Source organism: Elephas maximus, chromosome 11 (assembly GCF_024166365.1).
Source record: "Elephas maximus indicus isolate mEleMax1 chromosome 11, mEleMax1 primary haplotype, whole genome shotgun sequence".
NCBI lineage: Eukaryota > Metazoa > Chordata > Mammalia > Proboscidea > Elephantidae > Elephas > Elephas maximus.
In genome coordinates, this window is record NC_064829.1 from 30,508,320 (window position 1) to 30,522,298 (window position 13,979).

Here is a 13,979-nt window from a genome sequence, read left to right on the forward strand (position 1 = left end):
GGTAAGCTGGGATTCAAAACAGGCCTATTAGATTACAAGACCAGTGTTTCTTTATATGGTCCTCCTTATTTGAAAGATTTAGGGTTAGAGAAATGAATCAGCCCGTCGTCATTTCAATAAGTAGCGAGGATGAAAACAAAACATTCACTCCACAAATAGTCAAATACATTTTCATTAGACAACAATTAACTTTAGGCTAATACACTTGTACATTTAGATTTTCACAAACAGAGGTGCTGACCTAGGCTATTTTTTAAACAAAGAGTTTAAAAATTAGCAGAGTTGGCTTCTCCAGAAATTAAACACGTACTAATCTAGCATTCAGCCTCAAGACCTTGTATCTCTAGAACTAAAAAATACCAATACATCCATCAGGTACCACATAAGAGATGTGAATTAAATTTCATTTGACAATATACTAAAAATACCACAGGAATCCAATGAAATCATAATTTTCTCATTTCGAAGATGCTCTGCAACACCATCCCAGTCAGATTTATCTAGGTGCTACATCATTTCTCATTTAAATAAACCAGAATGAGAAATTTACAAATCATCAAAAACAGGAATGCTGAGAAGGGACATTTTTCAACAGTATTAGAATAAGCAACTGTTTTCCTAGGATGGTTAACAGAGTTCTGTAAAAGAATGTCTGTAATTTTATTTCAAATGAATGCAGATTATTTACATATTTTTTTCACATTCTCCAAATAAACTAATGTGGAATTTGTGGTACAATATAAAAAACGTAGTATTTTAAAATATTTATATTAATTCCAAAGACTTCTGTTCTGATTATGGGAAAAATATAATTTCAGCTCTTTCATATAAGCGAAATACATTTAAAGATATTTTCATCTATCCCATTTTACTAAAACCTAATCTCTAGCCAAAATGTACAAATAAACTGTAATAAGAGTAAGAAATTTGGTATCTTAATTTAATCTAAAAAACAGGAGTCCCTGGGTGGTACTAACTGAAAGACCGGTGGTTTGAACACACACGGAGGCACCCTGAAGACAGGCCTGGGATCTGCTTCCCAAGGTCAGAGCCTTGAGAACTCTATGGCCTGGTTCTACTCTGCACATACGGGGTAAACAGGAGTCGGAAATGACTCAACAGCAACTGACAACAACAACAATAATCAAAAAAATAAGTTGATGTTTAAACACAGATGTAGAAATGAACAAAATGGAAGAAGAGAGCTTATTCTCACTTGTCTTGCATTAAAATCATAAGGGGGAAAAAAAAGGATAAATCTAAGCTCAGGCAATCAAAAGACATCTTTACAACTTTTTAGCCCTTAGACGAGGAATTACTAACGGAAAAGTACAACATTCTTACTCATATTTCGGGAAAAGCAAATGGCAAGTATTTGAAAGGGAGAGTACAAAAGAAAAGGAACACAAAAAATATATAAGGTGTCTACTGAGCTCTGTTTACACAGGAAGTATGATAGTACTCTCTTTTCCAAATATTAGTATTGTATCTTTTTCGTATAAAGATTTTCTATTTCTAGAATATTTTCACCCCTTTTTATTACACTGTCACAACCCTGAGTAGATCAACTTTTATACATACCTGTTAAATACCACTACATTTTAAGTAAATTCAAATGATACAAAGAGAAGTTACTGTAGAATTACCCTGGCTAATCAAAAGTAAAAAAACAAAAAAAACCCACTGCCGTCGAGTCGATTCCGACTCATATCAACCCTATATGACAGAGTAGAACTACCCCATGTGGTTTCCAAGGAGCAGCTGGTGGATTCGAACTGCCAACCTTTTGGTTAGCAGCTGTAGCTCTTAACCAGTACACCACCAGGGTTTCAAATCAAAAGTCAATTAAGTTCTAAATTTTGGTGAAAACCAAAGCTTTTATTTTCCTTGTTAATACCATTTTCTCCTACTTTTGGCCAATTTCAAAGCAGTGATTTATTGGATGATCAAGTTTATGACACCTACATGATGATTAAAAAAAAATTCAATTCAAACTACTTACCCCTTCTTGTTTAGTGAAGAGATTAAGGCAATCACTCAAAGCTACACAAGTTTCTCTGGATGCTTCAGAGACAACTTCAACTTTCTGAAGAAATGATGGAAGCATTTCTATACATACAAGATAAATAAATAAAATGAGTGGGATTTTAAGTAATCTTAAAACGAACTAAGACCACGAAAATATTTTTTATATCTACCAACTTCATGCTTCTTCCCAGTTGTTTTAAGTAAACCATGTAACGTGTTCACTGAGCATCATTATTAAGCACCCACTGTGTGCATGGCATATAAGGTGGTGCAAAGGATCCTGTCCTGGATACCTAGATACCCTACGAGGAGGAGAGCCAAGACTAAAAAAGGTTTACAGCAATAAGTAGTACCATAATATTTAAGTACCTAACAAGTAAGATTGATAGCACTATTTATAAAACACTAACATTTGCTTTCATGGAATTCTACACTAAATAATTTTATTCAAAAGCAAAGTGCTCAAAAGAGACAAAAATCCTTTACAGCTGACAAGATGTCTAATATTTCTGAAGGCAGCATTAACTCAGCCTCCTCTAGTTCTTATTCAGACAACTGTTTAGCATAAACAGGTCTTTTTCTCCTCAAAAGAGTATCTCTTCAGAGATCCTGTACCTTTTGTATGTGTTGAAAGCAAAAACAAAAACGGGAGTATCAGTATCTCCCCTGCTGTCATGGATTGAATTGTGTCCCCCCAAAGTATCTGTCAATTTGGCTAGACCATGATTCCCAGTATTGTGTGACTGTCCACCATTCTGTGATCTTCCTGTGTGTTGTAAATTCCTATCACTATAGTGTTAATGAGAAGGATTAGTGGCAGTTATGTTGATGAGATCTATAAGATTGGATTGTGTCCTAAGCCAATCTCTTTTGAGATATAAAAGAGAGATCAGCAGAGAGACAAGGACTCATACCACCAAGAAAGCAGTGATAGGAGCAGAGCACATCCTTTGGACCTGAGGTTTCTACACAGAGAAGACCCTAGACCAAGGGAAGATTGATAACAAAGACCTTCCTCCAGAGCCAAGAGAGATAAAAGCCTTCCCCTGGAGCTGATGTCCTGAATTTGGACTTGTAGCCTACTGGACTGTGATAGAATAAATTTTTCTTTGTTGAAGCCATCTATTTGTAGTATTTCTGTTATAGCAGCACTACATGACCAAGACAGAATTTGGTACCAGGAGCACGATGCTGCTCTAACAGATACCTACAATGTGGAAGCAGTTTTGAAACTGTGAATGGATGGAAGACTTGGAAGGAACTTAAGTGAACTGTTAACACCGGAGATGGCACAGATGGTGAGAAACAGCAGCAAAGGACCGGCAACAGCAGAGGACCAGCAACAGCAGAGGACTGGCAGCAGCACAACCAAGAGACCAGTGCCAGACAGTACTGGAGCAGACCCACAGAGTGAGAGAGCTGAGCGTCCATGTCCAGGAGGCTTCCTGGTGGAATGGGGTGCCTCTGGGCACTTATCAGTGGAGGTAAGCTTGCCAACCCATGGACAAAGAGAGCCGAGTGTCTTCCGGCTGAAGTTCGCTGGTGGCATGAGGTGCCTCCAGGCATTTGTTGGCCAAGAACCCAATGAAGTGATAGGAGCAGAGCACATCCTTTGGACCTGAAGTTCCTACAGGGAGAAGCTCTTAGACCAAGGGAAGATTGATAACAAAGACCTTCCTCCAGAGCCAACAGAGACAGAAAGCCTTCCCCTGGAGCTGATACCCTGAATTTGGACTTATAGACTACTGGACTGTGATAGAATAAATTTTTCTTCGTTGAAGCCATCCACTTGTGGTATTTCTGTTATAGCAGCACTAGGTGATCAAGACACCTGCTTCCCTAAAGAAAATCTTAACCCATTTTTCCATTAAAAAAAAAAAGAAAATAAATGTTGAAGAGGTTGTGGGGAGAATGAAACTCTTATGCACTGCTGTAAGGACTGTAAAATGGTACAACCACTATGGAAAACAGAATTGTACTTTCTTAAAAAGAAACAGAAATACTATACGATCCAGTAATCCCACTCCTGGGACTATATCCTGGAGAAATAAGAGCCATCACAGGAACAGACATATGTACACTCATGTTTACTGCAACATTACTCACAATAGCAAAAATACGAAAACAACCTAAGTGCTCTTCAACAGATGAATGGATAAACAAATGATGGTACATACACACAATGAAATACTAAGCAATGATAAAGAACAATGATGGAGCAACAAAATATCTCACAACATGGATGTATCTCAAAGGCATTATGGTTAGTGAAATAAGTCAATCACAAAAGGACAAATACTGTAGGAGATCGCTTTTATAAAAATCCAAGAAAAGGCTGACACAGCAAAAAACAGTCTGTGATGGTAACGAGGGAGGAGGTGCATGGGGAGGGGAAATCACTAACTAGATAGTAGGCAAGTGTTAACTTTGGTGAAGGGAAAGATAACACACAATGTAGGGGAAGTCAGCGCAACCTGACCAAGGCAGTCATTCCTAGACACTTTCACGACACCTCCCAGAAAGCAAAGACTAGAAGGCAGGAAGAGAAAGGAAACCTACCCAAATGGACATGGGAAATTCACAGTGTAAAAAATTTTAAATTAAAAAAAATAATGCTAGAAAGAGGAAAATACACACATTATTACTTAAAAAACAAGCAAAATGTCATATCCTGCCCAGAGCAGTGTAAGAGATACATAATTAGTTGAAATAGATTCTGACTTTTTTTATCAATTACACATTAGGATCCTTTAAATTTGTCTCTTTTATCAAATAAAAATTGTAACATTTAAGAAAATTTTCATTAAAAAAAAAACCTAAAAGGAGAAAGACAAATAATTAAACCTATACCATCCTCTGTATATCAAATAATCACTGACTTACTTAATGTTCTTAAAACATAGTAAACGAGATCAATAAACAAAAGGTATCAAGCAAATCCACACACCAGCAAATTGCAAACATGAGCCCATAAAATGCTGGGTCCATCAAGACAGGAAAATTTTCAAATGGGAAATGAAACGATAGTATGAGAGGAAATTAAAGTGTAAGATTATGTCACTCAACATCACACAAGCTATCAGAACAAATCTACGAAGAACATACATCAAATTATACATAGTCATTTCTGGGCAATAAATCTATGAATATTTTTCTTCTTTTTCTCTTTTCCATATGTTCTATATGAATGTGATTTATTTAAGCAAAGTCCTTTTCTTTGAAAAGTCATTTCTCAAATTTCATAAGGCAAAGGTAGGCAACAAAAGGAAATGGTGAGAGTGAATGAAAAAAGGTATGAACCACCATTCCTCAATAACTGGGTATTAGGACCAAGTCATATTTTATCATTTTTTTCATCTTATAGAACAGTTTCCTATTGTTAGCTATCCTTAATAAAACCCAATTGAAAATTATTAATTCTAAAATAAATCTGACTTTACATACTTTATTCTGCAGTTTGAATCTTTGATACACATTGTGAAGATTTATTCTGTATTTAATTGCTAAACAGCAAAAGAAGAGTACTGTCTTAGTTACCTAGTACCGCTGTAACAGAAATACCACAAGTGGGTGGCTTTAACAAACAGAAATTTATTATCTCACAATTTAGGAGGCTAGAAGTCTGAATTCAGGGTGCTGGCTCTAGGGGTAGGCTTTCTGTCTCTGTCGGCTCTGGAGGAAGGTCCTTGTCTCTTTGAGCTTCTGCTCCTGGGTGATCTTCTTGTGGCTTGGCATCTCTCTCCCCCATCTCTGCTTCCTTAATCTGCTTTTATATTTTCTAAGAAATTGACTCAAGACACACTCTACATTAATCTTGTCTTATTAACATACCGAGGAAAACCCATTCCCAAATAAGACTGTAACCACAGGTATAGAGATTAGAATTTAGAACACATAGTTTTTGGGGATACAATTCAATCCACAACAAATACCATATGCTAGATGCCATATGACTTAAACAGTATCTCAGCAGATGTCTCACAAAGAGCTGTGAACCATGTACTGTGAAGAGTGTACAAGAAAAAACAGATATAGGCACTGCCTTCTATAAATTTTGGAGGTAATCTAGTAATTTTTCACTTTCATGGCACAAATGATAAGAAGATAGGAATATAATCATTCATGGATATATTTCTTTTATTAAATATCATCACATGCTTAATCATCTACAATTCTATGTTTTAGATTATTTCATATGTTAGATACTTGTTGATTAATATAAACATTCAACGTCAAAAACAAATTTTTAGGAATGCTTATAAGTTTTAACGAAAACTGATTCTGCAAACTTCCAAAAGATTCTAAATGATATGTAGAAAGACATATTTTTTGTGTGTGTGTGTGTGAATCCACTGTTGACAGAATAATAAAGCCAAAGTTATCTAATTTCTCTGATAATCTAGCATTAAAACATGATTTTCAAATAAATATTAGCTCGTTCAGTGGCACAAAGTAGGAACTGATGAATCTTGGCAAATATACTAGTGCAGTGCATCACAGACCATTCGGTTCACATTGGTATGCTTCTTATATGATGGTGTTTTATAACATTATATAAAAAATAAAATGGTGCAGTTTCTAGAAAAGTTGCCATCTGGGAATAACTGCAAACATGTCTTAACCATTTAATATTTAGATACTAAGACGGACTGAATAAACAGAAAAGGTCAGTATGTTACTTTATTTTGCCTACTGTAAGAATCTGATACTCTTCGTTTTCAGGAAAAAAGTTATTTTTAGTTTACTAAAAATTGTTTTTAACTTATAAAAGCTGCTAGAAGATCATATGTGAAAAGCTTAAAAAAAAACTTTAGAGACAGGTATAAAAAGCTCACCATCTGTTGTTTTTCAGGATTACACTGTAGAGTTTTTAATTGGGTAAGTTTTAAAACTAGTGGGGAAGTACTTGTTTCTTGCTACACTAACAAACTAAACTCTAATACAGACTACCTTCATTGTCCTCCTAATGGAGAACAAAGCCTACGCTCCCTAGCCCAACATTTAAGACTCCATAAACTGAATCAGCTACAGCCAGACTTTTCCTGGAAATATCTGTTAGCCTAGAAATATCCTTCTACTTCACTGCCTCTAGGCTTTTGTTCAAGTTGTTCCCTCTTCCCTAATTACTGGAAATAATAATTATTCAGATTTGAAACTTTCCCTACTTAACTAAAAATTTTTCTTTCTCTCAAGGCCCTGTACAAATGCCAACCTCTCCATGAAGGGCTCTCTAAATATCACTGTGTGATGTGAACTCTCTCGACTCCAACAGCAGTCACATACGCTTGTAATAGGGGAAGTGCGGTATTGTGTGTGTGTTACATCTCTGCTACCCTCTGGGAACGCTAAACCTGTTTAATTCCCTGAACACAGTGCACTGAGCTTTGTATTAAAAAACACTCAAATCTTTATAAAAGAATAAAGACACTAACAAAATATTTTACTTTCACAGTTTGCATATAAAGTTCAAATGGTTTTAGATGCATTATTTTATAATCATAAGAATTACTATGTTTAAGTTTTAAAAACATGATAAGTTGCAAACATTTTCATTTATATTACTACAGGTTGGTTGATTAGGGCTTAAGAAATAATCTTTTTTTTTCCTCTTTTTTTTTTTTTTTAATTGTACTTTAGATGAAGGTTTACAGAGCAAACTAGTTTCTCATTAATTATTATACATATTGTTTTGTGACACTGGATGCCAATCCCATGACATGTCAACGCTCTCCCCTTCTCGACTTTGGGTTTCCCATTTCCAGCTTTCCTGTCTCCTCCTGCCTTGTCTTTGCCTCTGGGCTGCTGTGCCCATTTAGTTTCATTTTGTTGTATGGGCCTGTCTAATCTTTGACTGAAGGGTGAACCTCAGGAGTTAAAATGGTGTCCCAGGGCCATACTCTTGGGTTTTCTCCAGTCTCTGTCAGACCAGTAAGTCTGGCCTTTTTTTTTTTTTCTGAGTTAAAATTCTGTTCTACATTTTTCTTCAGCTCTGTTGGGGACCCTCTACTGTGCTCCCTGTCAGAAAAGTCAGTGGTGGTAGCCAGGCACCATTTAGTTTTGCTGGAATCAGTCTGGTGGAGGCTGTGGTAGTTGTGGTCCATTAGTTCTTTGGACTAATCTTTCCCTTGTGTCTTTGGTTTTTAAGAAATAGATGATCTTTAACTACACTGTTTTTTATTTGAGGTACAAGTAACTATATTTTGCCTGTTTTCAACTCTTCACTACGCAAAATATTTCTATCATTTGGCAGAGGATCTTTAAAATTAAAAAGAAAAAGTATAATAGCATTTCATTTCCTTACTCTTACCCTTCTGATAATGGTGCTAGCTTTGTTTTTTAAGAAAATTAAAAACAAACAGTAGAGAGAATACATAATCTAATAACTAAGATATCTAGTGACAAAGTTAAATATTGTAGGAAATAAAAGAAAATATCAAAATGAGATAATTTCTCTTTTGTGGTGAGAAAAAGATGTCACTGACTATATGCCTATGTACATGAAAGACATATCATTTAACCTACATCAGATAAGAAGGCATTTAAAAAACTGATTTTTATATGAAATTGCAGTTAATGCCTCAAAAGAATTAGTACTCTTTCCTTAAAATGGAGAAAAAGACATATACACATAAAAACCAACTACTCCTCTAAAAACTTCCACTACAATTGATGTATATACTTACATTAGTTGTAGTGGAAGATATAAAATTTACAGGACAAAGTAACAGGTATTAACAAAGTTAATGCATGAATTCAATGAGAATAAAAGATAACACCAGGGTTGTTAGAAAACATAAATAGAAAACAAGTTGTGCATATATTAAAAAAAAAAAAGTCAAATATTCAGAGAAGGAAGCTTTCATTATGGGCTTGAGTAATCAAGGGAAATTTGAAGAAAGAGGTGGGACTTCAGTTGGATCTTGAGGAACCAACAATTTTTTTTGTTAATATATATTTAACAGAACATTTGCCTCTTCGACAATCTTCACACGTACAATTCAGTGACATTATGTTCATCAAGTTCATCACCCTTATTTGTTCCTAATTTTTTCCATCACCCTTAACAAAAGCTCAGCGTTTCCTAAACATTGGGTCCTCCTTTTCCCCTTGCTTGCCTGCCCTTGGTACCCACTAATAAACTTTGGTCTCTGTATGCTTTCCTATTCAAGATATTTCATATAAGTTGGATCATACAATGGTTTTCCTCTTGTGACTGACTTAATTCACTCAGCATAATGTTTTCAAGGTTCATCCATGCTGTAACATGTATTTGGACTTCATTCCTCTTTAGGGTTGAGTAATATTTCACTGTATGTATGTACCATGGTTTATCTAGTCATTTGTTGATAGGCATTTGGGCTATTTCTACCTTTTGGCTCTTGTGCTACAATGAACACTGGTGTACAAGTTTCTGTTTGAGTCTCTGCTTTGATGTCTTTTGGGTGTATTCCTAGGAATGAAACTGCAAGGATCAGTAACATTTTACTGCTAAATGTAATGCCCAATAAAACAAGCATATCTAAAATATCTATATTATGTATAGAAAACACTAATCCTGAGACAAAGATAGTTTTAGAATTATGATCAATGAGAGGATCTGCATCTACTATTAAAACAGAAAATAAACATTACTGTTGAATGGATAGCACTGATCAAAGGGACTTCAGAGGTGGAGCCTTTAACTAGGAATAGGGAAAACAAGACTTGTTGGAAAAAATAAAATGAATGATGTTAGAAAATTTAGAAGAATACCAGTCAAGGAGGCCTTATGGAGACAAATAAAACAGAGAAGAAGCCAGAATTGTGCAATGTGTTTTGCACTCTTTTATGAATAAGAGTGAAGAGAGGCAATAAGGAAAAATTTTAATCAAACTCAGCAACAGTTATAACTGGATTTATATAATTCCTGATTGGATTGTCCTGGAAATGGATTCCTCACTTATGAGAATGACGTTATGAAAAAATAGGGTTGATGAAGTGGACTACTCACTTATGACAATGACCTTATGGAAAAAAAAACAGGGTCAATGAAATACACAGTCATTAGGATACAGTAACAAGTGATCTGGAGAGCTCCACCCTGCAGGAAGGTCTGAGGAGTGTTGGCAGAATCTGTGCCAAAAGAAGGCAAAGAGACAAATCACTTAATGATGTATTAAAGAGTTAACTCAAGCCTTCCTGCTTGAGAAAGCTTCCAAGATGATGCTTGCCTGTCTTCCCCAACTGACTTTGGCTGAAGGAAATACGGGTAATAATGCACTTAGTTTCATAACCACATTGTCTCACCTATTAAACTTCTCTGCATTGCTGCCTGAAAGAAAGTTTGGATGATTGGTAGACACCCCTCTCCAGTCCTGGTGTAAGTGAGCCTCGATAGGCGCACCTAGTGTGACCTGCGCTTTTGCTTACTCTTACCAGCCGCTTCTAAGGCCTGAGGGGGTCGGGCCTGCCCAGAGCGGGGGGAATGGAAACAGAAAGCTGTACATTTAAGGTTGATTAGTGCTAAGATAAGGAGCCTGCAGGGAGATTTGGAAACACAAAGTAAGAACAAGTAGGCTGATCTTAATGAAGTGAAGTGAAAGTTCTAAGAAGATACATGTAAATGATGAGAAAAAGTATTTAACACTATGGGAACAACATCTGCCAAGACCCTGAGGTAGAAGTTTAGTGGTGAAGATAAAAGTAAAAGGAAGAAAGCTGAAAGAAATGACACCCCTGAAGGGAGCAGACACAGATCAGGAAGCATCTGGTAAATCAAGGTGGAGTCTAGATTCTACCCTAAGGGCAGTGAAAAGGCAGTAAATGCTTCTGGTAGGTAAGGTTATAAATAAGATTCAAGAATCTTGGGAATTGGAGGAATACGAAACTGAAGGCGTGTGACCAGTCAAGTTGTTCTTGCTGCATCTACGGGAAGGATGGCCACGCCCTGCTTTAGGGTATTGTAAGAGGGATACAGAGGAGTGAACAAAGCGGAGAGAGATGTGAAAGACAGAACTGACCAACACAATGGGTAAGGGATACAGAGGAGTTAAGGTGAGTCCAAAGTTTGGGCCTGTCAATATGGGTAAATTGGTGATGCATTCTTCGAGATGAGGAACGCCAGAAACAACATCAGGACGAGGAAACAGAAGAAAAAATTGATAGAAAAAAATTTTTTGTTGTGAGTTGGAAACTTCTGCTTTACATCAATCCAACGCTACTCCTGAACTTCTGAAGGGGAGACAATGAGGAATGATTGCTAAACTCATCGATTTGAACAACACCCAAATAACAGCAGCCAAGCTAATGTGATTTTCCTCAAAAATTTTTACTTTTCACTGTAGATGTAGTTATAAATCTGTAAACTTTCCCAGTTCACAGAAAAAACGTTCAGAGGTAAATACAGAATTCCTGATTTATTCCACATTCTTTAAGGAGCCTGATGGCGCAGTGGTTAAGAGCTCAGCAGCTAACCAAAAGGGCAGCAGTTCAAATTCACCAGCCACCCCTTGGAACCCTGTGGGGCAGTTCTACTCTGTCATATAGAGTTGCTATGAATTGGAACCGACTCGACAGCAATGGGTCTGGTTTTATAGGTGAAGAGCAGACTCTGGAGCCAGTTAGCCTGCAGTCAAACCCTGACTCTGGTATTTACTAGCTGTGTGACCTCTGGCAAGTTACCTAAGCTCTCTGTGACTCAACTTATCTGTAACACAGACATGCAAATTGTAGGTACTGTGTAAGGCTGGTTTAAGAAATAAATGAATAAATAAAGTGCACAGAAGAAAGCACATAAAGGGGTATACGTATCTGCCATTATACTAGATAAAATAATACAATCTGTAGATTATTGCTATGTTTTATATTGGAAAGAGCATGGGACACATATCACCTGGAAAACTAAGTTGATGGGTGACCATCCGTCCAACCTCACCCCATAAATATGTTGAATAATATGTAACAGAGTTTGAAAAAACAATGTCCCTGGATTATAAATTGGATTAATAATCTGCTCAATCATTGTTAATAGACATAAATGCCATTTTTTTATGAGTCATATAGATAACCTGAACCAAGGGACTTGATTCAAGGTTTAAAAAAACAATTTAGGTGTAGTTCTGATACAATTTCTTGCTCTGAACCAAGTTAAATGAATTACTCTTTATGTTTCTCTGGGCCTTTTCAACATCTTTTAAGCATTGTTGGTATCTCTTCTTACTTTGGAGCGTTCTTTGTGAAGATGGTGTTTTAAAAGTCCATGGATGGTGACGGTCACACAATTCTGTGAATATACTAAAAACCACTGAATTGTATACCTTAAATGAATGACTTTTATCTAATGTGAGTTATAGCTAATGAAGCTGTTTTTTTTTTTTTTTTAGTTCACTGAGGATGAATAGAGTAATACAATAGTCCAGCCTGCAATTAATAATGAAAATGATTAACTGTTGTCCTTCCCAAAGCTATCCCTGCTGATATAAGTAAGTGTATGTCGAACTGAAGTAAAAAAAAAAAGTCTAAGGTACATCTGGGGAGATACAGAATACTGATGCTCAATTTACGCTAATACTAACATTTCTTCACATTCCCTGGGCACTTATAACGTGAATCTAAGAGTCTGCTCAGGGAAATCAGCTCATGATTACGATGGACAGTTAATCATAAATTCACAGAGAACTAATTCAATGATATTTTAGTCATTTATATTCACGTCATGACTAAGCCTAAAGTCTAAGAAATGTGATAATTTTTTAATATATAAAGTAATAAACAATTTTTTCTCAATACTTAAGTTTTATTCTTTGACCATTTATACTTTAGGTAGTTCATACCTGATGGAGCATGACAACATAAAAGTTACTGCTGAAAGGTAGATCAATTAGACTATAAAGACAGGGTCACATATACATTCATGAAATCATAAAAGGTCAAGAGCAGGGAAAAACCAATTCCTTCATTTTAAAGATGGGGACACCAAGGCTCAGAGAAGGTAAATGTACTAGTCAAAGTTACAGTTAGTAAGTGGCAGAACAAGGATTTAAATCCACAACAGTATGACTCCAAAGCTCGAGTTGTCTGCGATTCATCAGCAGAATTCTCATTAAGTAGCTAAAATGAATTTACAACCCTAGTGTGCTAATTTTAAGTTTGTTTTTCTTTTTCCTAAGAGAATAAACCTATATGTAACCTATAAAGCAGGTCTCCTTAGTAAGAAGAAAATTTAAATACCAAAACCAAACCAAACTCACCGCCCTTGAGTTGATTCCAGCTCACAGTGACCCTATAGGACAGAACAGAGCTGCTCATAGACTTTCCAAGGAATGCCTGGCAGATTTGAACTGCCAACCTCTTGGTTAACAGCTGTAGCACTTAACCATGACACCACCAGGGTTTCCAGAAAATTTAAATAGCATTTTTAAAATTTCAAAATAGTTTAGTGAAATACAACTTTGAATTCAAAACCAAAAATTATCTAAAATGTATAGTCGATATCTATGACAATGGGTTGTGTCAAAGAGTTTTGTTTTTTTTTTTTTGGTAGTCCTTGTGCTTGTTTTTTTTACCTTTAGCCATGTCACACTCCTTAATCATTTTTAGAAAGCTGGAAATTTCCCTATCTAGTCTCTGTTGACATGATTGTGCTTTCTGGAAAAAAAAAAAAAAAGATAAAATTAGACGAAATGTCATTGCTTTAATGTTTCTATCAAAACTTTTTAGTTCATGAATTGACACACAATAATAGAGACTTTTATATTCCTTAGAGAGAAAAAAAGGCAAGAGAAGCTTTCCTTAATATAACATTTAGTTAATCATATACAGATGAATGGATATAAATCTCTCTAAATTCTAAACACATTCAACATCTACGGTACAGAGATCACACAATTTCATTAATTACTACTAATATCTCACTATGCCATATATATCTGAACAGTTGCATTTCTCTAACTCATTTATTAACACTTTCAGTA

At 35.8% G+C, this 13,979-nt stretch overlaps 1 protein-coding gene across 4 annotated transcripts in view; it reads right to left on the reverse strand.

Annotated features, from left to right (window-relative positions):
• The window catches only part of OSBPL1A (oxysterol binding protein like 1A), a 256,420-nt gene that overhangs the window by 129,194 nt on the left and 113,247 nt on the right, over positions 1–13,979 (reverse strand). For 3 of the 4 annotated variants that reach the window (XM_049901659.1, XM_049901658.1, XM_049901660.1), the window contains 2 exons: positions 13,572–13,653; positions 2,003–2,109 (listed from right to left, as the gene is read on the reverse strand). In XM_049901659.1, the coding sequence (XP_049757616.1) occupies positions 2,003–2,109; positions 13,572–13,653 (189 nt within the window). The remainder of the gene's footprint in view (positions 1–2,002; positions 2,110–13,571; positions 13,654–13,979) is intronic. The other variant, XM_049901661.1, reaches the window with a different exon arrangement.